The sequence below is a fragment of the Podarcis pityusensis genome, assembly GCF_964106645.2.
Source record: "Podarcis pityusensis genome assembly, chromosome: 2".
In the NCBI taxonomy this organism is placed as follows: Eukaryota; Metazoa; Chordata; class Lepidosauria; order Squamata; family Lacertidae; genus Podarcis; species Podarcis pityusensis.
In genome coordinates this window covers 37485982-37513074 of record NC_138029.1, presented here as the reverse complement: position 1 = coordinate 37513074, position 27093 = coordinate 37485982, and the positions used below count along the sequence as shown (strand labels likewise).

At 40.6% G+C, this 27093-nt stretch overlaps 1 protein-coding gene across 8 annotated transcripts in view; it reads left to right on the top strand.

Annotated features, from left to right (window-relative positions):
• Window positions 1-27093, top strand: part of TNRC6C (trinucleotide repeat containing adaptor 6C) — a 394661-nt gene that overhangs the window by 323565 nt on the left and 44003 nt on the right. For 6 of the 8 annotated variants that reach the window (XM_080993552.1, XM_080993550.1, XM_080993549.1 and 3 more), the window contains 2 exons: window positions 7722-8054; window positions 21099-23687. In XM_080993552.1, the coding sequence (XP_080849678.1) occupies window positions 7722-8054; window positions 21099-23687 (2922 nt within the window). Of the gene's footprint in view, window positions 1-7721; window positions 8055-18723; window positions 18862-21098; window positions 23688-27093 lie in introns of all 8 variants that reach the window. The other 2 variants (XM_080993556.1, XM_080993555.1) reach the window with 2 other exon arrangements.

Sequence of the window (27093 nt, the reverse complement as noted above, 5' to 3'; positions counted from 1 at the left end):
TAGACTAGATTTCTTTTCTGTATCTCAAGGAGCTGTTTAAATGACAACAGCAACAGCAATATATTACCTTCAGGTGAAAGGGTAGACAGGCAGCCTCTTGTGTAACTGGCAAGATCTTTTTGTAGATTGGCAGATTGGCCCTTGGGGCTGATTAACTGTGTGGTGCACAGCATTCTAGTGTTCTAGTCAGCCTCCACTGACCACAGCCGCTGCCATGCCGTGTTGTATCATTCTATAAAGTTTGCTAGATATATGTGTGAGAGTGCTTGTGCATTCAGAAGAAAGACCTCCCTTCCAAAATGTACCGCTTAGATCAAGAAAGGTGCTCTCTAACAATTGACAGTTTATGAGTCAGTCACTGGATCTGCTACACAGTAAAGAAAGCTTTAGCAAAGCTAATGCATTCACTCAAAGCAGCAGGCACTTTCCCACAATGCTGTAGGAAATCTCCACGGCTACTTAGCTGGTGGTGAGGGCTGTTATAAAATTGCATGTAAAGGATTTTATTTTAGTATGTGTTACAACTTGGTGCTTTGTTGCTTTAAAATACCTTATGCAAATCATTGAAATGCTTGATACCCAAAGCAGCAGGATCATTTGGAAGCAAGCCATTTGTGATGTCTAAGGTTTTACTTTATCTTGGTGATGTAGCTGAATGCCTCTCTTCGAAATTCTATAATCAAGTGAACCTTATTTTTGGCAGAAATACTTTATTATTATTAAGTGGTTCCCTGCCTTTTAATGAACCTGAAAGCGGCTGTTTTTGTGTGAGGATACATTCAGAATCCTTTTATAGTTTATTGAAAAATATCAGCTCTCATAAATATTTTTGAGGACATTAATTCTAAGTTAGTAGACTGATTACCTTCTTATTTCTAACTAGTGCTGTCAACTGATTAGTTTTTTAAATCATTTTATAGCTTTTAACTGATTGATTATATTTAAATACATTTGCATATTTTAAAACTCTACTGCTCGTGCCCTTTAAAAAGGCTCTTAAAGAAATGGCACAATCTAGTCTTAAGGTTGAAATGTAGGATTTTTGTTTATTACATATCTCATTGTTTAATAGGTTAGAAACCTTTTTGGTATTTGCTTCTCCATCAAATACGTCTTTGCAATAGCGCACCAGAAGCAAAGTAGCACAGAAAAAACACACAAGTTCAACTGCTATCAGTGTTTCAGAAGATCCAGGTTTAAAAGATGTATTGACATTGAATTCATTTCCATGCCAACTCTTTAGCTTCTGTTTCATATGGCTAGGGGAAAAAGTTATAATTATTACACTGTTAAAGACAGTCTATTAGCCTTTGGTTGAAAAAGAAACATGTTCCTTTCCATAGAGTTGGATACACATGTAGAGATCTGATGTGTTAGTGTTGCCTGTATAGCACTGAATCCTTCAAGAGTCTTAATAATAAAGGCTCTTAATTGAAGTGTCAATGACACTATTGTTGGGCTAGTGAAACACAATTTATAGATCACTTGCAGAAATAAACAAGGAACACTTGTGTTTCCACTCTGATTCATTTTACCACTTTGCAATTATCTGAGGCCATATTAAGAAAATTAGTAAAGAGCAACTAGCATGGTTCTCATCTTTCTTTATCATGGTCTCTCTGTGCAATCACACATAGGGTTTCTGTACCTGTGTATAGCTTAGCTCATTTGGAATATCTCTCAAGCTAGGCTAGATTTTTGGCACATGCCAAATCCCTACTGTCCATGTTCATATCTTCCTGCTCAGTTCTCTTTCTGTTATCACACTGGAAGAAGAACAGCTCTGTGTTAGAGTGCTTTCTGTGACATGGGTGGTGGTGATGTGTTTCACAATTTTTATTTGACCGTTTTGGGGTTGTCCTTTGCTGCTCATTTGGGCCTAGGGCTCAACAAGTGAGCTACTTTGCAAGAGTTTGTCTTATGGGAGGAAACTCGCTCAAACTCATGGGCACAACCTCTTTCTTCTTTGTTGGTTGAATCCTACAATATAAATACCTTCAGCATTGGCAGACTTCCACCAACCAGGCAAGAAAAATCTCAGCTAATTTGAGTTTGATTTCTAAGTAGACAATGCAAACTTGCAATATTATCTAATTTGAACCTATGCCAGGAAAAGGTTACTATCTCAAAAAACAAAAACAAAAAATCTTTTGCCAAATGCATATAATCCAGGAGAGCAAGTCCCACCCCTCCCAAATCTGGGCAATGTTTTGGAGAGTACACTCCCCCCCCCATACATTCACATAGCTAATGATGACCTTGGTAAACTAAATAGCATCTTGCAAGAATCATTGGGGTGGTCTGGTGGGAGAGGTTATTTCCAGAGAGCTGAGTTGATGGGGTATCAAACCATGTTTCTAAGTGGAATTGAAATAGCTACCTCAAAAGGTTTCTTGTTGTTGTTTATCTCCTAAGCCCTCTGCAAAAAGGCAACTAAAGTACTATAGCAACTACTGGTTTAACTCTCCCCCCCCCCCACAAGCACAGCTAGGCAGCTCATCAGAAGAGAGAATGTTTAGATTGAAATTTTGGGTACAGGTAAGTACTAACCAGTTTAGACCTCTAAAAAGCAGAATAGCTTATGGAAATTGGAAGACCTCCCTCACTTGCTGCATAATGCAATTCACTACAGGCTGTGCAGAATCTCATGCGTAGAAGCCCTGTCCTTCCAAGCAGCAATACTCCTTTACAAGACTGGCTTGAAATTCATTTCCTGAGGGACTGCAGTCAATTTAATTCATACTATACATTGTAAGTGTATTCCTTAAAGGTCACCTGCAGTAGCAGAGTCTACCACCAAGCTGCTAAATGTATTTAAGCAAAACAAAATACTTTGAAGGCATATCAGATATTTTGTAAAGCAGAAGGACTTTTGCTGCAAAAGCCCATCAGCACACATCATCAAGCAAGTGTTGAATGTGGGTTAAGCTGTATTTGAAGTGGCACATATCTACTTTATAGAGAAGCATGTCTAAAAGGCAGGTGCAGTGCCTTTTTGAACATAAGACTAAACTTTGGATTAAGCAAATGAGCCTCAGACTTGTGTACTCCCACCTCCCCTGTTCTACCATTATTGAAACTATGGCTAGTTTAAACCACTGCTATTTTTCTAGAAAAAGAGGTGCTGAAACTCATCATGAATGCCTTCCTTGTTCTCTTATAATGGCAATGGCACCCACCTGAGAGGTGCTGGAACTGAGTTCTGTTTGAAAAAATGCCCTGGTTAAAACTATGATTAATTTAAACAAGCCAGGATGAACCCTTGGTATATGATCCTGGCTTCTTCACTAACTAGAATTCCCTCAAGTTCCCAAGTAATAAGGAACTTTGGTTCATTTGAGACTGGAAGCAAATACTTCTGCTCTCCTCCTTACAGCTGCCCCAGACAGGAGGATGGGGTGTAAGTGAGCATGAGTTTTAGCAATATGTCCCATCTTGTCCTGATCCCATGATGAAGCCCACAGGGCAGGGTGAGTCTGTTGTTACGGTACCAAGGAAACTTCCTAGTGAACAACTTGCTTCAGGAAGGCTTAGAAGTGAACTGAAGCCTTTTGAACTTCTGCCTCTAAGCCCCTTCTCATAGGTTCAATCTGCTTTTGGAAAACTGGCGTCTCTGAAAGGGGCCATGTTCTGACCTAAAGCCCTTGCACCTCATGGCCTCCCTCCTTGTGTGCTGTCTGTGCTGTGGACTGGTGAGGTGGTGTGGGAAGCATTTATTTCCTCAGATCTGGGGAAAGGTAACCCCCACAGTCCTGGCTCTTGGGATCCTGAAACTGTGAGAACTGGCTCAGCAGGTTTTTGCTTGCCGGCCTTGGGTGCAGTAGTCTTCTGACCATCAACACCAGGCTCAGATCCAGGAACCTTAGTCAGTGACATTGTAACATCTAATTTGGGGTCCTGGTCACTGCTGGACTCTGGGGTCATATCTCCAAGCATATAATTGTTTAGCATAATGTCCAAACTGACCCTTTGAATGAGAATTAACAGAGGAGTGGTTGTCTTGAATAGTTTTTAAGACTGCCTCTTTCATTTTCTGCTTTTTAAAAACTAATGGGAGCTATGTGCACAGCGTTGATGAGAAGCTGAATTGTTTATTCTTCAGTTTTGTCTTAATTTAAAAAGGAACATTTAGCTTCTAATATTATCCTCCAAATCCATTTGCTATTTAATTTTCCTTTCCATTGTGCAATTTTTTGTTTTGATTTGTTTTGAGGCTGTCTCTGTACAAATAAAACATGTTGTTGCTTTTATTCTTTACCATATCTAGGTTCTTTGTGGAGCCCATTGGCTTTTCTCAGTTGTCATTGTGCTTTTCTACTTAACCATAGTAGTGCTTCTAGATTTTCTCCTGCAGGACAATCAAACAGCAGCTTCTGCAAAGTCTGCCTTAGATCAGTGCTTGGAATTGGTGGATTTCCCAAGGCCATATTTTTATTTGACTAGCACTCTGTGCTCTTTCAGCCATTCTGATAACTCATGTGGGCTGCCAGTTGCATTGTGTCACGAGCACCCCCTCACTGCTAGACTCCCAATTGCTCTGCGCCAGAGAATCAGGCGCAGACCAAGTGAGTTTGGCCTCATTACTTCAGGCAAGATTAGCATGTGTGACATGTTTGATAGAAATCTGGAGGGCAGGTCTGAGGCACACATCATAACTGGGATGTGTGCACGTGGCTGATATAAATAAGTGAATAGGTCTGAATAAGAAAAGCCAGACAACAAAGATTTAGCATGATGATACAGAATTCACCTCTGAATTAGTCCTCCTACAATTTTGGTTTCCTGTCTCAAAACCCTGCTTAGAGATCTACAATTTCTAATATCTTCCCTGTATAAACACTAGCCTTTCACTGTGTGTGAAATGGATACATGCAATGTCTTCTGTTTCAAAGCCTAAAGATGTGCTGTCTCCTGTGAACAAATGGCTTTCACCAAAGAGAAGATTGTAGCCTGAGAAATTTTACAAGGGAAAGGTTTATTTTTGTTTGGAGTAATTGGGGAGTAAAAGCTTGAGAGCTTACAATGGTAATGTAATGGTTTAATGCATAATAGTTGTAGAACAACTGGATGTGTTCATTATGTGGCAAATGGTTGAATGAAGGAAAAAATAGTGCAGACTTGCACATGCAGTTCTTAAACCTGAGAAGTTCATTCAAATGCTTAAAGAGTATTCTATAGTGCAGTTGTAGGCATGTCTACTCTTGTTTAAGTTTCACTGAGTTCAGTGGGACTTACTCTCAGGGAGGTGTGCATAGGGGTGCAGTCCTAAAGAATGGATAGATTTTTTGAATTGTGGTTTAAGCCACCATGGCAGCATTTCACATTCAATGCAATCTTATCATGTTGGTCACCCTTTCTGATTTTATTAAAGCCAGGAAGGGTGTACACTGGAAACACTGGGAAATCTGAAATTCCCAAATGCAGACTATCCTGTCAGAATGTGAGAGATTTTGACCAAACATATATTAATATGAAAAAACTTTGGTTTGGTGTGTGTGTGTGTGTGTGTGTACACACACATGCATGCACATGAAAGGGCAGCTCCTTCTGTGCCTGACTGACAGATGCTGACAGTGCAACCTACAAAGGACTTAAGCTAGTTAAGCCAGGTGGGCTTTTGGGACCACAAAATGGAAACTATTAGAATTTGCAGCTTGAGAGCCTAGCTGTCAACATCACACACTTATCTCCATCATATTATGGTTTCCTGTACAACAGTAGTGGGGAATCTGTGGCCCTCCATATTTTGTAGAATCATAGAGTCATAGAACTGTAGAGTTGGAAGGGACCACAAGGGTCATCTAGTCCAACCTCCTGCACTGCAGTAATCTTTTTTGCCCATTGTGGGGCTTCAACCCATGACCCTGAGATCAAGAGTCTCATGCTCTACCAACTGAGCTATTCCAGCTGAACCCCAACTCCTGTTAGCCCTAGTCAGCATGCCTAGTGGTCAGGGATGGTGGGAATTGTATTCCAGCAACATCTGGAGGGTCACAGGTTCTCCACCCCTGTGGTACAGGATGAGCATACTGGAAATTAGAAATGGAGGGAAAAGAAGTGTTGTAGAAAAGGCAAGATGGCAACAGAGCAAAGTTGCACATCAAATTTGCACGAACGTTTTGGACTACTATCTCTGGATAACGTTCTTAGCTGTAACTTTAAAAAAGAAACTGATTTCCAATAGATCAGATTAGGTAGGAAATAGAAAATTCTGTGAAGATGTATTAAGATATCTGTATTTAAATGGTACAAAACATTTGTATTTGGCAATGTAATTAATGTAGTAAAACTAGCTAATTTCCTCCCCAAAGTCCTTTTAGTAAACACCCACACACATTCTGTTTTAATAGGATCACATTGCTTAAAATTTTCCAGGAGCCTGACTCTGACAGCAAATACTGCTGCATCAGCTGGTTAATGGTACAGTTGTGGATAAAAAAGTCATGTTATACTTTCCCATCAATTACTTTGTGATTTCCTCTATCTCTAGATATTAACCTTAGCAGGTTACAGGGGGTGGGGTGGTGGGGATTAATACAGTACAAGCATTTCTCTGTTTGATACTTCATTGTTCTTGGATAATGTTACTACAATGGGGATCTAGCTCTGGTTTCATTCCAATTAAAAACCCAGGAAATGTTTCTAGTTTTGAGCAGCTGCAGAGGTTTAAACAAAGTCTGTATTTCATCTGTATTCCCAGAGTATACATTCCTGGGCTGTGTTAAATGTACTGTATATGTAGTGCAGCACATTGACTTTGAGCTTTACAAATGAAGTTGAAAAGAATGTAAAACACAAGGGCTGCTGTGAATTTTGTAGAATACTTAAGCTCATTTTTATTCTGTAATTGTTCAGAGAAGCAGGGTATGAAGGAATGGCATCTCTTTTTGTACCTATGTAACAGCAGCTGATTTACAAGATAAGAGGTGAAGTTTGACATTTATGAGAAGGCACAAATTGAGTCTTCATTGTGATTTGTTAAGAAGATATTGAGATTATTCTAACAACTTGGTACCTAGGCCTGCCTGAACATTTGTGACCTAGTGTGTAAACTATACCAAACTATGATTTGCTGACTTTTATCTGCATGAACTGTTACTATGCTGTATGAAGTTTTTCTAAGCCATCGTAACATAAGGTGTTCTGTGTGAGTGCTCAGAAACCTCAGTTGGTTCAAAATGCATATAATACGGGACATATATTATTTCATTTGTGATGGTTATTGATTTGTTTCCAGGTCCGATGCAAAGTACTGGTTTTGACTTCTAAATCTCTCAATAATCTGCCTCATCCTAGATGTCCCTGGCCTTCCACTTAAATCAGCATTTGAAGCCTTGCCTTGCATTCCTTCATATGCAGAAAGCAGATGGGCATATGAGACGGGGCCTTTTTAGTTGTGGAGCCATGATTAGGGAACTACATGATAATGGATTAGGGACCTGTTTCTAAAATTATTTAAATGCACATCACATACGATCCCTTCATACTTCATAATCGGTCGATGTTGCCAATAAATATTTTTTTAGAAAAATGATTGCATTTAAATGTACAATGTGTTGGTTTTCCATAACACATACTTTGGGAAAAACTACTTAATTTCTATTTAAAGCAAATGTACAAAGGTGGACTGAGATGTACTTTCAGTTAAACTGTGTTTTTAAAAGAATGTTGTTTAATTCTTTCGCCCAATAAATGTGTTCTTAATATTTCATTTTCAACAGTGCCAGAACCTATTAAGACCAGTTTAAGCCAGCCCCAACCTGCCGGTACCAGTACCAGTACTTCCACCAGCACTATTACTAACAATAGCAATGGCAAGCGTGCATCTGCCAATGGGCAGCAGCCAGCTGCATCCCGATACCTGCCTCGTGAGGTGCCTCCACGCTTCCGCCAACAAGAACAGAAGCAGCTCTTAAAAAGAGGCCAGCCTCTGCCTACTGGAACTCTGATCAGCACGAGCCCAGCGCAAGGTACTGGACAAGCAGGAGCAAGTCCTCCTCCACAGCCAGGAGTAGGTGGACATCACCACCCCAGTAAAACTCAGACCCCAACAGGTAAGGATTTATGATGGAAAATGCACTGCATGAAGAGAACCTGTTCAGATTCTCAATTAAATAGTTAACCTTTAACTCAGAATTGCCTTTCTCCCATTCAGAACATAGTGGTCATTTAGAGGGGAAGACTTTGTTCTGTTCTCTGGTCGCAGGAGTACATTCACCTAGAAAGTATGTGCGAGCAGTGTAGAAATGAGACTTAATTCTTCAGAAACACTCAAAGCCATGTTGGTAGCTTATTAAGCAGTAGTCACATGCTGTTTCTGTACCAAATGTTGCCTGTTTCAACACTGCTGATCTCTGCTTACCATACTCTAGTTGAGAACATTGCCCATGCATGCTTCCCTGAGAGGTTAGAATATAAATGTAATTAACTAAAAGTCTTGAAACCAAGTTAGCAAGAAGCAGCTTGTAATTGTAAAAGCTTTCCTACAGGCAACAGCTAGGACTAATTAATTGAGACAGTGGTTGTTTTCAGCTAAGTTCTACTGAGGGTAAACCCACTGAAATTACTAAACCCATGTCTGTCAATTTCAGTGGGTCTACTCTTATTAGAACTTAGTTGGATGCAACCTTGTGAAATCATATGTATCTAAAAATGGTGTACAAAAGGAATACAACTCTCAAAATGGAAGGTGGATCTCCATGGGAAGAGTGCATTCCTTCAACCAAAACCTTCACAGCCTGATGCTTGTATATCTTGAATGGGCCAAGTGATGATTGCTGATCAGCTCATTCTGAGTCCGTACATCTTGAAGTATATTTTGGCTTAAATAATTGTTATGGTGCTTTTGCTTCCCTGATACCCCATTCTGAGTAGACATTGGAACATATTGTGCTTGAATATACTTGTACTGAGATAGGCAGATCCTATAAGCTAAGGTGTATGCTATATGGAGGCCTTACAGTTAATCTGTAACTTAAAGGGAGGCACACACCTTTGAAGAGTCTTGCCTGTTCACTTTATTTTGTTAATTGGTAGATTGATTTACTATGTTTTGTCAGAGCTGCATCCTTGCTACAATGTTCAGAAGCTATAAGTGTCCTAAAAGCCATGAGGCAATGTTGCCTTCTCAATGGACTTTGGCTTCATGCTAGGTTACATGTGTATAATTTTAAGGTTTGTTCTGATGTAGCCATAATGCGGATAATCTTAAAATATTCACTGTTACAATAACAACATTAATTTTCTTCATAGTTATTTGTAGCCCACATAGGAAAACATAACACAACATTTAATCTTGCTTCATGTTTGGTTGACTTCAGGTATTCCTTTCAGATCTTCAGTTCTCATAATAGAAGGCTGCCATGGGGAAAATAGGTATATAACATGTACTCAAGTAATGCTTCATAATATTTCTCATTAACCAATCTTCAGAAACGTTTGAAATCACACATGCCTTCTAAACTCTCTGTATCTTCTGCTCAGTCACAAATATCTGTCTTGCTCCTCTAACCCCTGTGCAGCAGCTTCTTGTCCACTTGCTTGGATCCACTCCCATCTGTTTCTCCTTGCTGCATTTCATCTCTGCTTTGAGTAAACTGGACATCCAGGCAAGCAAGAAATATCAGCCTCCCTCCTGCCTGTTTCCAGCAATTCCAATGCAGTTATAGCTCACTGCCTATTGAGAAATCTTAAATTTTGACTGTTTATGGAAGGGGTGGGGAACCTGTGGCCGTCCAGATGTTGGACTACAACTCCTATCATCCATGACTGGCTGGCTGAGGCAGAGGAAAGTTGGAGTTCAGCAACATCTGGAGGGTCACAGGTCCCCCACTCTTAGTTTATGACATATGTAGATATGATTCAAACATTTCATACTACCAGCTGTTCCCCTGCACAACCCAATCTGAGGAAAGCTGTCCGCAGAATTTGTCCATGAATGCATGAAGCTGTCTTACATCAAAGCTACATACACACTATACCTTTAAAACACATTTCTGCCCTCCAAGAATTCTGGGCAGTATAGCTTGTTAAGTGTTGCTGGGAATTATAAAAATGTGAGGGGTAAAAGACAATGCCCAGAATTCTCTGAAGGGAAAGAATGTGCTTCAGAGTTGCTTGAAAGGTATAGTATGTGTGCAGTCATAGTCAAATCATTGTTTCATCTGGTTCTGCTTTGTCTATTCCGACTGGCAGTGACTTTCTAGTGTTTCAGACTGGTCTCTTTCTCAGCAGTACCTGAACATGCCAGGTATTGAACTGGGCCTTTCTGTGCAAGATGAGCCCTGTTGTATCTGACAAAAAGGCCATTTAGTCCTTTGCTCTAAATACTTCCTATTCTAACAGTGGTCAGCCATTTGTGAAGTTTGCAAGCAGGACCTACGTGGACCTACCTCCAGATTGAGGTAGAGGAATGGGAATAACATAGCCCTCTTCCCTTTCTAAGAAGCTGCTGTTTATGCATTGCAATCATTGTCTGACACCACTAGGTCTTCTGAGTCTTCCTTTTATAATTTTGCCAAATGCTTCTACAGCCTTTAAAATGTGTTTGTGGGAGGGGGTTTATTGTTTTGTTGTTTTTGTTTTAACTATTTGTGCTTTTACCTTGTATTTTTACCTTGTGAACCACCCTGATATGATGGAGGGTGGTATATAAGTCAGATAGATAGATAGATAGATAGACAGACAGATGATAGGCAGGCAGGCAGGGAGGTAGGTAGATAGAGCATACTTTCCCCACCTTTGATATCCAGCAACTGGTATCCAAAGGCATATGGTTTCTGATTGTGGAGGTAGTATGCAGCCATCATGGCTGGTAGAAATTGATAGTCTTGTTTTTCAACAGCCTCCCTGACCAAACTGGCTGAGGTTGTCTTGTTGGAGGAACCCAGAGAGGTGGTTTGGGTGACTTCAGCATGCATGGTGAGGATTCCTTACGTTCAGCTCGGGAGTTCAGGGCAACCATAGGCCTTTTTCAGATAGTCATTGGTCCAAGGCACAGAACAGGGCATAATCTTGATTTAGTCTTCACTTCATGTGAGGAGAGGAGTGGTCTGGAAATAAAGGATGGTGAATATCACTCCATTATCATGGTCAGACCACTTCTTTGTGAGATATGGACTTGCAACGACAATTCTCCCCTGCAAGGGTGGGGAACCAGTTAGGATGGTCCACCTGCTGGAGACTGATGGAATCTGATAGATTCCTAACTGCTGTGGGGATTTTTCAGTGGATAGAACAGGTGATCCTGTCAAGGCCGTAGTTTCGTTATGGAATGGTGAGACACAACTGCTCTTGAAGGCCCTTTCTAGTGCTGTGGAGTCCACTTTGTTTCGTTATATACTGAGAAAGTGTGGTTGATGAAATGGGCTGAGCTAGGGTTGGAGCATAAGTTTCAGTGAGCCACTCTATCTCTGTATTGGTTTGAATAAAATAATTTATACAGAATGTTGACACAATTTATTTCTCAAAATCTGAGTTGGAACTTATTGTTTGTTTAAGTCAGCTGAAAAATTCAGCAGCTGTTACTTTAAGAAACCATGAGAGTTGGCAACTCTTCCTGCTATAAATGCATGATATGATATTGTAGCAGGATGAGCTAGTCCTGTGAGAGTTAATGGGCTTTAGGCCAGCTTATATCATAGCTGAGAAGAATTACTTGTGGATCTCAGAATATATTCCTTCCCAATAATAGCCTGAGAAAAGATGAGGCTAAAAGGGGTCTACCAAAGCTGATCCAGGCAGTATGAATGAAATGCAAGGCTTATTTGGAGTAAGTAAATGGAAGGAGGCATTCTTTCGTAAGAAGGAGTTCAAGATACACTGAGTGCAAATCTTTCCAATCCCTTATCCAAAAACAAATGGATAAATGCTTTAGGTATATTTTTTTAAAATCCATTTTATTGATTATTGTGATTAGTAAACTATTTTGCATTTTCCCCAATCTAAATGGTTATGACTCAGAGGGGGCAGTGCTGAAGTCTAACTGAAAGTTCTGTGTCCTCTGAAACACATTCATTGGGATCAGATTGTGGTTCTTCAGACATGAGGAGGAAAGCATTCATAAACAGCAGGACAGAACCTGAGCAGTAAAGTCAAAATCAAAAAACAGTTTCAGGGGCTAAATCGTGGTGAGGTTTGAGTTTAATTGAGCCCTGATTCCCATTTTTCTTTCATTTGTATGCCTTAATACGCTTAACAGTGATAGAAAAATTGGCTGGCACTTGATTATTGTTTGTAGCAGTTTAAGAATCCTTGTAAGCAAAAAGTGCCAACATCCTTCTTATTGGAGTTGAAGTCTTACCCCATTTCCCTCCAGCTCTTGTGCCTTCTTGTATTGTTTTTGTCCTTCCTGGCTATGCAGTCTTAAGGCTGGCAAAATAATCTTTTCTAGGTATGCTGAATGCTGAAACATTCCTTAAATTCTTAACATTCCTTTGTTTGTTTTTCTCAAAGGTCTGAAGTCCTAGACCTTAAATGCTGGTTTTAGTGTGGTTGTAACATTTCGTCAAATTGTTACCAGCTAATATGAGATCTTTAATTGAAAATACATGTGTTGTATCCAGTGCTGTGCGAGTGAAGCTGCACTTGTGCAATGGGACTGCAGCCTTTTGTGAACTCCCAAATATGCTCTGGAGGCCTGCCCCCTTTTGGGGGTGTGGGGGACTATAGAGGACAGGACAGGAAGGTGAAGGCACACTCAGCAGCATTTGGGTGCAACCCTATGTATTTTAATATGTTTATTCTTGAAAGACAGTTATCCTGCAGCCTCTATGCAAATTGCTTTATTTTATTCTTCCTAGGGGATTAGTTCATGTGGAGTTATACATAAACCTTAGGGTTTTGATTGAAATAGGCTGGGTTTAGAATGCATTCTCCGTTATAGCAGTGTGATTCTGCTTTGTCCTTTATTTAGGTTTTTAATTCTGCCTAGCCTTGATATTTCTGGGTGGGGAACATATGAAAACAATAGCAGTAAAATACTTTAATAAGATAGGAAAATAAATCTGCCATCAGGTTCCATATGGTTTTGAAGCACATTCTGCTCAATCTTAAAACAAAATGATTTTAGTTTCTTGGTTGCACATCAAATGTTTGAATGTCTGGAGAAGAACTCCACTTTTGGCAGAGGGCCTTGGATAGATTTTCTAAGTGCTGATGCTGTTGAAATCTAAATATGTAAGTGGAGAACCAACGAGAATGCTAGCACCAAATGTACACTTGAAGGAAAGATGACAGGAAGGAGAAGTAATGGAACTGGAGGAGTTTTATGCTTTCCAGTATATCTTTAAACTGAATGAATAATAAAATTGCTAAGATACAACATAAATTTCCATGGGCAGTAATCAGTTACCTAATACATAAAATATGTATGCAAATAAATGCCATATTTGTTAAAACATTATTATTGCTAAACTATTTATACCCTACTCTATCAGAGCACTTTACATATGGTTGCCAGGTGATTTCTGATCCAGGCAGCTTTACTTTCATTTCTTCAGCAGTAGAACTGTTGAGTGCATTCAGACCATTTTTGAGCATTATTGTTCCATATTTTGCTAATTAAAAACATAGTTTCATGTAGTATAGCTGACGACTTTGAAAAGCAGATGTGTTTTGGAAAACTCTCAAACTAGAGTGAAAATTAAAGGTGGGTATGGAAGTGGAAAGCTACACACATTCCAAAATATAAGGACAACCACTTTTGTGCAATGCCTGAACAATAACTTAGCATTTAAAGAGAAGTAGACTTGTGCATGCTATTTAATTTCTTAAAGATGGGTGACATATCTGTGACCACTATTTTAGATACACCTCTGCACATAATTTATGAGACCTTGTTAAAACTGGATGCTAGCTTAAACATTCAGACTTCACTGAATTACAAACAATTGCATTGCCTTGAGTATCTTGAGGTCTAAAACTATGAAAAATATTCCTATAAATGCAGTTTAGTCCAAAGTTCACAAAGAATGAAAGGAGAATTTCCCCAGAATTCTGTAGGTTCTGATATATTTGTTAATATCCCCTTTTAAAACCTTGTCACTTGCTGTACCTGTTATATGATACTTATTGAAATTCAGACCCCTGATATTTCGAAATTTCTGAGTGATAGCTAATTAAGCCATATTTGGAGTAGACCCATTGAAATCAAGGTGCTTAAGTTACATAATTCCATTGATTTCAGTTGTTCTACTCTGAGTATGACTAATATTGGATATCGTCCACTGGTTGCCAGAATACGTTTCTTGTATTATAATATGTTCCTACATTATGTTCCCAAAATACATTAAGTGCTTAGTACACTTTTCATCATCATATAAACATGAAATTTAAGTAGTAGTTTGCTTAAAAGATTTTGTCCCTGAGCCGAACATTGAAATGTGTGTTAATATAATTTTATTTCTCAATGGGGGAGAGGGAGGAGAGTGAACAAATTAACCCACTACCCAGTGGGGTATATTGGAAACTGAATGAGAATTCTTCAAGGCTATCATATCATTAAAGTTTGGCTACATGGAGAAGGGGGTTCAGAACGGTCAGAAGGAGTGTGTGAGACATGGCCTTTGCATCTAATAATAGCTGAGCCTTAAAATGTTTGTCTCGAGGTTAAGGAAGAAGAGCATCACTTTGGTAGTTGGCTAAACTTGGCATTTGGGAGGCTGTGAAAAGTGTACTATGTAATCAGTAACCTTTGCTGCCTTGCAATGGAGTTTTTGTATATTTTTAGCATGGCTAATCGGTTTTGACTGGGTTGGAAGTTGACCTGCTCTTCCTGCTGCTTATGTCCCACTTGAAGTCCTAATCTTCCTTTGGGATGTTTGTGACATAACACTTACTTGCTGTGGTGGAGAGGAAGGTGCCTATCATGTAAAAGAAGTTTAGGATTTCAAATGACAATTCCAGATAAATAGATTAATTTCTAAGCAGAAAGCTGATTTTAATTTATCTCCTAAAATGTATGCACATGTTTGTTTCAAGTTACATATACACATATATGTTGTCCTAAGCATTATGATACTCTGTTAGAGGTGGCCACATTATTTTATTTATTTAAATGCATTTATAAATGTCTTATTTTTAAAAAAACCTCTGTGCGGTATACAATATTTCCGTGTAAAATTATATTAAAAAGTAAAATTACCATTTTTGTGTGCTTAGAAGATTATTGCAATTGTAACTTGCACCAAAAAGAGAACACTGCTTTTATTTTCTGCTTGAGACTTGCCTAAAAAAATTCCAGACATCTGAGAAAGTAATATAACTGGAGAGTTGTAACTCTCTTTTTGCAAAAAGAAAAATATTTTCTGCAGGGCTGAAAGAAAAGAATAGCTTTAAATTGATAATCTGTAATAAACTACATGTACACCACCTTTGGTTCTATGATGGAAGAAAGTCAGGATATAAAAGCAACAAAGGGGAAAAAATGGAAAACAGCATTAGTAATTGCTGCACCCATTACTTAGTGACATAGAGGTGGTTGGGTGCAAGACTGGAAAAGTGGTTTTAATTCCTAGGGCCAGCATCACATTTTGGGGTTGCCTTTGTCATGGTTTTAAATGCCAAACTTAAACTTGTAGGTGCTTGGCTACCAGGTGCTTGGGAGTCTTCCAACATTGGCAAGATCCTGCCAACAGCTGATCTCTCTATCTAGTATGTCTGTGAGTAATTGGAATAGTTTGGAACACATTTTAAATACCTTTGAAGTCTACCATGTTTAAAGGACAACTAAGTAGCTACAAGTGCAGAGTATAACTCTTTCCAGATATACATTCTGGAGTGAAATATATTCCTAAATGCCCATCCCATCCCCATAGGATGCCTGACAACTATAGCTCAATTCAGGACACCTTTGGGATGGAAAAGGAAGACAGATGTTGGTTAATAGGGCAGAAGTAATTTTATTTCCTCATAAACTAATGTCTGGCTTTTCAGTATTTAGCAATTGTTAGAAACTAACTCGTAAATAGTACTTTGAACACACCACAGTGGATTTTTAAAAATTAAAAATACATATTTGATATATTTGTAGCAGGGCTCAAAATTAGCAGGTGCATTTTGCGCCCAAAGATTCTCCATTTGCGAGCACCTCAAAAAGTCTGAGTGCCATTTTTTTTGCGCCTGGTTGTCACTCAAGGATTACTGAAATATATGTGCTTTGAAGCCTCAAAGTATATGTTAAGGATAGACAATATGTTAAGGAGTTGAACAATAAAGAGTAGAGTGTTTTGAAAACTGAAGTACGGTACCAATACTTTTATTTTAAACACCAAATTAAACATGTACTAACAATTTCTGCTAAAAATGTGATATTAACAATGTGTCACTTATGTGAATTGCATATTAATTCATGCTTATCAAAATAATAAATAAGAAGTGTTGCTGACCCCCCTCCCCCTGGCGTCTAGACATTCTGTTTTGGCGCCCACAACCCAGGTCCCAGAAGCCATTGGGCACCTAGCTATTCTATCCCTGTTTCTAACACTACTTTGTAGCAGATACAGTGGTACCTCGCAAGACGAATGCCTCGCCAGACGAAAAACTCGCAAGACGAAAGAGTTTTTCGTTTTTTGAGTTGCTTCGCAAGACGAATTTCCCTATGGGCTTGCTTCACAAGACGAAAACGTCTTGCAAGTTTGTTTCCTTTTTCTTAAAACCGTTAATACCCAGGGTGACTTCGAGGAGCAACTCATAGCACGCGGTGTGGTAGCCTTTTTTGAGGTTTTTGAAGACTTTGGTGATTTTGAAGACTTTGGGAAACTGTGCTTCGCAAGACGAAAAAACTCGCAAGACGAAAAAACTCGCAGAACGAATTAATTTCGTCTTGCGAGGCACCACTGTATGTTGACATATCTGATATATTTGCACCTCCCTCCTTCAATTAGTCATTTACACACATTGACAGCCTTGGGATGGGGAAACCTAACAAGCCACCAACCCAGTGGTTCAAGGTGATATTCAGTGTCACCAGCCCATCCTGTGGGCATCTGCAGGCATCCTTGCTTTAGGCTTTCAGGTGTCTCTTGAAGACTTTCTTACACTGACAGGCCTATGCAGTATTTGATCTGTTTTTTAAAAAAAGTTTTATAATTTTTTAATATTGTTGTTAGATTATGAGAAGGTGGTACAGAAATACTTTTAAAAGAAAAATAAAATTTACAGAAAAGAGAATCCAAGAATTTGCAAAATGAGAGCAAAAAAATTAAAGAAAATACTGAAACCCAAAAATATAAATTCTTAAGAGAAGGTAAAGCAGTTGCAACGACTGAGGAATTGGTGGCAGCTGCTTATGACTAAATGTTCAAAGAGACATCAGTGATACAGTGTCATTTAATAAAAGAGATTGTTGGCCATGTATACCCTGCACTTAAAAATGGTGCCAAAGTAACCTAAATGCATATAGGCTTCAGGATGTAGAAATTTGCAGGCAAATTCATGCAGACTAAGCACATTTGCATTTTTAATTTTACATGCTTTTTTCAGTTACACAGAGGACAGTACACTGTGCAGGTAAATGAACCCTTGCATGCTGAAGACTGCAGGACATTTGAAGTTCTGGCCACTGGAAATCTTTCTCCTTTCTCAACAGCTCCTCTGGCTACTTCCATTAGCAATGCCTGCTCATTTTTGAGCCTAGCATATAACTCTTATGGGCTAGAAACTTACTTTTTAAATTTACAGTATATATATCTTAAATTCACAGAATGTTGGCTATGTTCCTTCATATGCTTGGTGCAGTTTTATGTTTATATTTTTAGGAGCTAGATAATGTTTTGTGTGCAATTTAACTTTTTTGTTTCTGAATAATTGCAGCTGATTCTTCTCCTATGAGATCCGCTGTGGCAAGTTGATGCATATTTTAGTTACTTCTGGGAGTACTTATCCTATGCTAGGACAACTATATTATTAGTAGTAATCCCTATTGGTGGTCGATTTTATAGTCTTAAAGGCTGGATAGATTGATGGCACCATAATTCATAGCTTGTATGCTATAAATCACCTGATTTGCTCTCAAAATCTAGGAAGGCTGACAATGAACTTTAAGCAGCAGTAAAAGAGTTCCCTCTGCCATTCCATGCTTTGAAATTGCGAGAGGGAAAAGCACTTACAGCCTATAATGTATTGTTTGAGCACGCAGTGACAATGCTGTACGCTCACAAATAGAAGCTGTGATTTTTAATAGACTTGCATGTTTTCAGCTTTCGCGATAAAGGCAGAGAAGTAATTAAGCACCTGGAGGCTTGCCAGGTTCTATATAAGGTTTGTCCCCAGTATTGTAGTTAGTGCTGGTATGCCAAGTGTGTGTAGCACTGCTGTTTAGAGAAGGAAAGAAGAGGATGGAAACATGAAGGAGGCAGGAATGTATTTGCATGCAGCCAATCGGCAATATGCGGCTGTTCTTTTGGCTGACTTTCAAAAACCAGAAGAAAAGCAGCCACCGTGCTAATTGTGGCTAGGTCTCGAAGTGAAAATGTTTTGTGACAGTTGAAAGAATTTAAAGAGGAAGGAAGATCGGTTTAGTGTCAGCTGCAATTAGATAATCAAAGCTTTAAAATCCTCATCTGTTGATACCTTACCCAGAGTGAAGGGGGCTGTGTGCTGCTGGAGGTGGGGGTAGGAGTCTCCCTGCGAGGAAAGGGCATTTCCAAAGCCAGCACAGCTAGGGCCTGAGCAAGCTTGCAGGTTGTCTGGGCGCACACTTGCACTGAGCGATTTTCTTGGCAGCTCTACAGGATGAGGCTCACTCTGTACACAGCCGACATATTGAAGCCGAGAGCCCAGGCGAACCTAGATGCAGGAGGGGAGACAGCTCTGCACACAATGTAGCGTCTCCTAGGATGGTTGGGCAGCACCTTTTCTCAGGTATTTCATTACTCGTTGGCCCCTATAGAGCAGCAAGGGGGGGGGGAGGGGGCAAATGGCATCTGCTTCTGCTAAATCAGTTTATTACATAATGTTTCAGAGACAGCAGCAGCAGCACAGCGTCCTAAGCTTCTGGCTGCCTTTCAGGTTTGATAAAATGGCGTCCTCAGAGAAAGAGCTGCTTGCTAAAGATATGCTGCGCTGGGCAAAAAAATGAAGTTGTTATTTGTCATTATCTACTGCTGTTTGGTTTTGGAGTGTTAGTGTTTCATGGAGTACTCACTATCTAATAATGAAGAATGCTCTTTTTTACGCTGCTCAGCTCTTTTTCTGAACGCATTAAAGGTTCCCACATCAGACGGAACATACTTTGTAGCATACCGTAGTGAAGAAAATTAAAAGAGTAATAGGCTTTTCCACATGTGTTGCCTAATTTTGGATTTTGTCTCTAAATAAAGCTGTTTTATTTAGCGTTCTCATCTCTTAACCCTTCCACATTTGCATATGCCTTTCTGGGAAAGTCTTGACAGCTTCAGCATTTATGGAGTCAGTGTTGTTGTGAAAGCAAACTTGCAGGACAGATTCCCACTTAAATGTTTGTGCTTTTTGAATTTCTGACTGCATAAACAAGTATTTCAGCTACTAGAATGAAAGAAACAAATAGAAAGAAGCTGACTTTTTGGATGCTTTCAAATTTGTACTAGTTTTGAGATTAGTTCTGACCTCAGATCTAAGTGCTGATCAAATCAGTCAATGTCTGTTCATGTTGGTAAACATACAAGCTTAACCATTTCCCATTGAATTTGAATGGAGTTTTTTTGTTCCAGGATGCACATTTATAGTGAACGTCCATGTTTTTCTTCATAAGGTTACATTTTCACTCTGATTTCGAGATTGCTTTCTGATATGTTTTGATCATTTAAAATACTGATTATGATATCAGATCTTGGAGTTACATTAAAATGTTCATTGAGGTCATGGTACTGATTACTTTTTATTTCCGGCAGGGAAGTTATTGTTGCCCCAATTTAGAATTGTGGAATTTTGTCACATCAGTCTTAAAAAAACTCAAATTGTCGAAACCTACAGCATTAACAGTTTAGGGGCTGGCTTATATCTGGACGAGGCACAGTGTAACAGCTGTTTGAGAAGATCCAGCTTATTTGTAGAGGGAGATTGGCCTGTCAATCAAGTATCATTTTAAAGTCCCAAATCATATATGACAAGTACAGAACATGCAATTCATATTTAATAGCTATCAGTGCTATAGTACAAAATGTAAGTGATCTTCATTATTAACTACCGTCATGGTTACCTTTTTTTTAAAGCACCCATCTTTTTGATTGTTCATATATATGAAATGAATGAAAGGCCTCAATCCTGCAGCTATTTACAAGCGGTTCTCTCTATTATACCTTGTGATTTCTAATCTGTGGCCTTGGTCTAAGAGCCTAGGCCTGTCCTTTGCTGTGATGTGGACTAGTATGTTGGCTCCTGTTTGAAGAGACCCAGTCCTGTGCATCAGCACTATGTGTGGCTCCACCTTCTGTGCTAGAGTGATAGTATGTATGCCAACGAGTACCAGACGTGTCATCAAAGTCTTAGTTTACAGTGATAATACTTTCTAAAGCATTTCTTTGATTTCATTTCATGCAGTGAAAACATACAACTGAAAGTGATAACAACTCATATGTTTGAGAAGTATTTTAATATTGGAAATCAGTCCTCACAGTGAAGTTTTTATCTCTGTTTCTAAATTTAACAAGGCATGAATAACTGTTCGTTGACCACAGAATACGCTTGATTGGTTTTGTAGATTTTTTCTTTCATTTCTAGTTCCCATTTAATAGTTCAGCTTAAAATGTATGTGGCATATAGGAAAATATTGGAAATTGCATGCCCCAAAGTATTGCTTATTATATCTGACCTTATTAGTGCAACCTAATAAAAGAGAAATAGTACTATTGTCTGCATGTAAATCCTTTGTGTCTTAGCACTGAACATACTTGTTTTTTCAGAACCTAGAATTCAAAATGCATTATTATGCTTATTGAAGAATTTGTTTGTATTCACAAGCCGTGCTTCTCCAAGGGCTTAGTGAAAGTTGGGAACCCCTACCCATAAGCTAGACTATAATGGACTATAAAGAATGTAAACATAACAATCAAGCCAGAGTTCAACTGATGTATCTGGGTCATTGGATAGCAGACTAATTTACATCATGTTTAATTTTTCAGACCTTGGTCACAGCGGATTGGGAGACCATTATGAGAATACTCACTGGGGACAGCAGCCCACTTTCCGAAGTGAAGCCAATTGCAGCTGGGATAAAGTGATAATAGACAGGACTGACAAGGAAGCGTGGCCTTCCATTACAGGAACTGAGACTGAATCTGCCTCAGAATGTACTACAGACACTGACTCTGCCTCCAACTGTGGCTCAGAGAACAGTAGCATGGCTACAGGGAGTGCCCAAGGCAACTTCACTGGACATACAAAGAAACCCAATGGCAATAATGGCACCAATGGAGCACTCATCCAAAGCACTTCTAACCAGAGTGCCCTTGGAGCTGGTGGAGCAAATGGTAATGGAAATTCAGCCAGAGTGTGGGGTGTTGCCACAGGTTCCAACTCTGGCTTAGCTCATTGCTCTGCCAGTGGTGGGGATGGAAAGATGGACAACATGATTGGAGATGGTAGAAGTCAAAATTGCTGGGGTGCTTCCAACTCAAATGCTGGCATTAATCTTAACCTTAATCCAAATGCCAATCCAGCTGCCTGGCCTGTACTCGGACATGAAGGAACTGTGGGAGCAGGCAACCCTTCCAGTATTTGCAGTCCAGTCAGTGCCATAGGTCAGAACATGGGCAACCAGAATGGGAACCCAACGGGCACCTTAGGTGCTTGGGGAAACTTGCTGCCGCAAGAGAGCACAGAACCACAAACGTCCACTTCTCAGAATGTGTCTTTCAGCGTACAACCTCAGAACCTTAACACTGATGGACCAAATAACGCTAACCCCATGAACTCTTCACCAAACCCTATCAATGCAATGCAGACAAATGGACTGCCGAACTGGGGCATGGCTGTTGGCATGGGGGCCATCATTCCGCCCCACCTGCAAAGCCTTCCTGGTGCTAATGGGACATCAGTTTCTCAAGTCAGTGGGGGAAGTGGTGAAGGAAGGGGCAATTCAGTGTGGGGGATATCCCCAGGTAATCCTGCCACAGGAAACAGCAATTCTGGGTTCAGTCAGGGGAATGGAGACACTGTGAACTCAGCATTAAGTGCTAAACAAAATGGATCCAGCAGTGCTGTACAAAAGGAAGGGAATGGAACAAGTGCATGGGATTCGGGGCCTCCTGCTGGTCCTGGGATCTTAGCATGGGGCAGGGGCAGTGGCAACAGTGGCGTTGGTAATATGCATTCTGGTGCTTGGGGCCACCCAAGCCGCAGCACCAGTAATGGCGTTAATGGTGAATGGAGCAAGCCCCCAAACCAGCATTCCAGTAATGACATCAATGGGAAAGGATCAACAGGGTGGGATAGCTCTAGTGTTACCAGCCAGAATCCTGCCATGCAGCAGGGCAATGAACAAATAAACTCTTGGGCCAAAGCTGCAGCATCTGGCAACACAGGTAGTGAAGGCAGTAATGATAGCAATGGGAGTCAGAATGAAGGCAGTACTGGGAGGGAAGGAACTGGAGAGGCTCGAAGAAGAGACAAGGGAATGCTAGACCAAGGACAAGTCCAGTTGCCAAGGAATGACCTTGACCCAAGGGTTCTGTCCAACACTGGATGGGGACAGACTCCTGTAAAACAAAACACTGCCTGGGAATTTGAAGAATCCCCAAGGTCTGAACGAAAGAATGACAATGGAACTGAGGCCTGGGGTTGTGCAGCTACTCAGCCTTCAAACTCGGGGGGCAAGAATGATGGGTCCATCATGAACAGTACAAATACCTCTTCAGTATCTGGGTGGGTCAGCTCTCCACCTGCAACAGTTCCAACTAATACAGGTTGGGGCGACAACAATAACAAAGCGCCAAATGGCCCAGGGGGATGGGGAGAGCCGGCAAGTTCTACTGCTGTCAATAATGCTGCTGCTGCCAAAAGTGGCCACACTTGGAGTGGGACCACAAATCAGGAGGACAAGTCGCCTACTTGGGGTGAACCTCAGAAACCCAAATCTCAAAACTGGGGAGATGGACAGAAATCGAATCCAGGCTGGACTTCAGGGGGTGGAGATTGGGTTGATTCCTCATCTGTCCCTGGACACTTGGGAGATGGGAAAAAGAATGGTTCTGGATGGGATGCTGACAATAGAGCAGGGTCTGGCTGGAATGATACTACACGTTCTGGGACCACTGGATGGGGAAATGGCACAAACAGCAAGGCTAATACAGGTACGAGCTGGGGGGAATCTTTAAAACCTGGTCCTCAACAGAATTGGGCTTCTAAATCCCAGGACAACAACGTGAGTAATTGGGGAGGAGCTGCTTCTGTTAAACAGACTGGATCAGGATGGGTTGGTGGACCAGTGCCAGCCAAACAGAAAGATAGTAGTGAAGCAACGGGGTGGGAAGAGCCCTCTCCACCATCCATTCGGCGCAAGATGGAGATTGATGATGGTACCTCAGCTTGGGGTGACCCAAATTACAATAACAACAAGACTGTAAACATGTGGGATAGAAACAATCCTGTAATCCAGAGCAGTACCACAACCGCCACCACTAGCACCACCATTATCAACGCAAACATGGCTGAACCTCAGCCACCGCACCAGTCAAGTGCCCAGTCAAACCGGTCCCCGCTGCTTGGTCCAGGTATGATACAGCTTTTGTTTTCTCAAAATATGTATGCTACCTTTTGGAAAGAAACTTTAATAAGTGTGATGTAGGCATTATTTGTTTATATTCAAGCTATACTTCCTGCCTTAAGGATAAGTTTGTATTTAATACGAATAAGGTATAAAAAGGTGTCCAAAATACTCATTGCTATTAAAATTTATCATTTCATTTTCCATTCCATTACAGCACACAGGCAGGGCAGACACAAGAGGCTAAGTTAGGGTAACCAGATGAAAATTTCATATATGAGAAACGATATGCAAAAGGATAAAAGAGGCAGACAATATGCCATTAGATCAGTCTGTGGATCATCTTTCTTTTGAAATTGTGGTTATGATAATAATTGTTTTACTAAGGATGGAGAAAAAAATTGAAAAGGTATAAAGAATTATCAGATTATGAAATGATTTTGGTAATTGGCTAGTGATACTAATACCTTGTTTTAGAATATACATAGCCAAGTTGGTGTGTTTAAAGCCATAATCTGGCAATTCTATGGGACGTAATGGTTGTCAGTTCATTTGCACATGCTTGTCAGATCACTATCCCTTCATAGGACATATCTGACAATATCATCTTCATTAGCGAGCGTTGCTGTGGGTCACATTGCTTGCCAACTCCCCCAATCCCTTTGCCAGTCCCCTTTTTCACTCAAAGCTCCCCATTCCCTCACACCTCATTTAATCTGTCTAACTTTTGCCACCCCAGTTGCAGATCCCCATCCCCCAAAACATACCCATACCCTCACAGCTTGCCTCATCCCAAGATCCTGCTGCCACTTGCAGACGACAGGGGAATGAAGAGGAGAAAGTCTTTCTCCCCTTTGCTTCACACTGCAGTGGTTTGAGGCAAGTTGTGAGGAGAGGGGGGAGTTTTTGGCAAACACTGGGCAGCAGCAACAAAGACAGGGAGCACATGAAGGTCTGCCAGGGTGCATGCTCACTCTGCTGGACTGCCTGCCTGCTCGTTCAAACCCCAGGCGTCCCAGGTGGCAGTGGCTGCAGACAGAACATGGGAAGGCCTTCCTGGGTAACCCACCTGCTGTTTTGCTCTGCCAGCTCGCTCACTTGTGCTGCCAGCCTGTCTGCTCTGCTCACTTGCTCTGCCTGCTGTTGTCGCTGCAGTTCTCATGGCCACCTATTGGCAGCCACACAAACTGCAGCATGACTTTTTTCTTACAAAAATATTATATGGTAAGATATAATTTCATCATGTTTTTGAATTTACTTTCTTTGCTCTGTTGCTGTTTGTCCCTCTTTGATGTGCATTCTCCGACACTATCCATCTGTTTCTGTTACTCTGGCTGTCTCCTGCCAAAGACACATTTCTGCAATTGTGGCTGTTACCCAAGAGGCTGCTTAGTTGTTGAACCAGTGGTTTTTATTCATTATCTCATACAAAGAGATTTTTGTCTTAAGAAATAGAAAACTCTGTGTTTACTTTTTATTTTTTGCTGAACAAAATAATTAGCTGTAGTTTGTGTTGTCCTAGTATTTAAAAACTTCCAATTTTTTGCAGCAGTGAAGAAAACCTTTGACAATCCTTGTACTTTTAGCCAGTCCTCAAGTTTTAACTTACCACTACCAGATGAATGCAGCTTGCCCTCATTAATCATTAATGCTTGCCCTCCCCCCCCCCCCAATTTTAATGTCTTTGTGCCATTTTCTCTATTTCACTTGATAATGTTTAAGAAAATGTTTTTGGAGGAGATTTTATCCAGTCTGAATGTCTTATGTACTTGGATCTCATGCCCCTAGAAATTTTGTAACCCTTTGACCAGATTTGGTAGGGTTTCGTATAATCAGTCCTGTCTCTAGAATCCTGAGTTTTCCTGACTTTACTACATTTATAGTCACATGAAGGTAGATGAGCTACCTGTACTGAAGTTCATAAGTAGTGACATATCAAGCTTGGGTAGGAAGATTTTAAATCACCTATTACTTCAGCATTAAAAATGAATATTCAATCCTTTAGTGGGATGTGGACATCTCTACAAAGTGGGCATGATTCAACCTCTACCAGGTGTCCTGGAAGCTTCACATGTGGGCAAGCAACTGTGAACCATGATGGAACAGCTGTGACAGTCTGCCCTGATGTGGGGCCTTACAGGGGCAGATGTATCCTGTCCCCTTGCCCTTTGTGCTAACCACATCAGCTGCTGTTCTACAGCGTGAGTCTTTTAAAAGAGGCTCTGTGAAACATGTGTGCTCTGTATCCACAGGGCCTCTTTTAAAGGACTCACCCTGTAAAATGCATCTGTGTGGGGGTCATAATAGATATAAATTTGGGGACAGTCAGAGGGGTGGGATTTGTAGATTTCATTAAGATCCCCCTACCTTTCCCCTGTAATATGAGCACTGGACCCTCCTTGTCATTGTGCTGTGGCCAAGGCATGCCTGGCCAAGTGATAAATCCATTATAAATGCATTCAAACAAACACACACATGCCAATGCCCCTGGGGACTGAGCAGTCCAGCCCCTTGTGTACAGCTGTTCCTATGTGGGATATGTCACAACCCTGTAGCCCCAAATAACGGCCAGCCCTCTCCCACGAGCCAGTATAGAAGGCAGAGTTGATACAGAGATGAGAGTAGCCTGAGTCACAGAAGTGCCAGCAACTGGTACAGCTACAATCTCAGCTCCATATATTTAGGGATCAGTAGTTGAATTCATCCATGAAAACACTGTTTGATATTTTCAGTTTTCAACCATAAATGAAACGATGGTATATGGCTGAATGAAATGATAGCTATGACTCTTCCCCACTACCCTAAATTGCATCCACAAAGCTACTCTCCTGTACATTTACTGTGTGCAGACTGCTGAGTTTACATAAGCATGAGGGACTTGGACAAGGCTATCCAGATATTCTAAATCAATGTTTTTCTGGATCAATAATAGCAGCATTTGTTACAAGTTGTATAGTAATATACCAGCAGTAGCGACTCACCCAATGGGGCAAAGCTGCAGTGCTAGCTTCCCAGCAGGTGTGTCACTGCCACTTATCTTGTGGGACAGGGCGAGCTGGTGTGGAGCTCGATACAGTGTGGATGTATTGACAGGAGGGGTGGATTTGCTCTACTAGTGCATGTTGGAACTCCCCTCATAAGCAGTCGCCTGCTTAGAAAAAAGGGTCTTTTCATGGGCAAGGCAGAAGAGACAGGCAGCTGGGGTGGCTAGAAAGCAGTATGTAACAGGGAGATAAATGGTAGCTACAAAGAAGGGCTAAGGTATGAGTTTTCCCCTTCTCTCTGACTGAATCCAAAAGATGCCTAAAGATGCCCATCATCTTTCCTCACAACTACCTAGTGCAGTTATATTTACAGGCCTTTCTTTACAGCCACATAGCCTAGAAGCCTTTTTGGTTTCTTTTAAAGAAAAG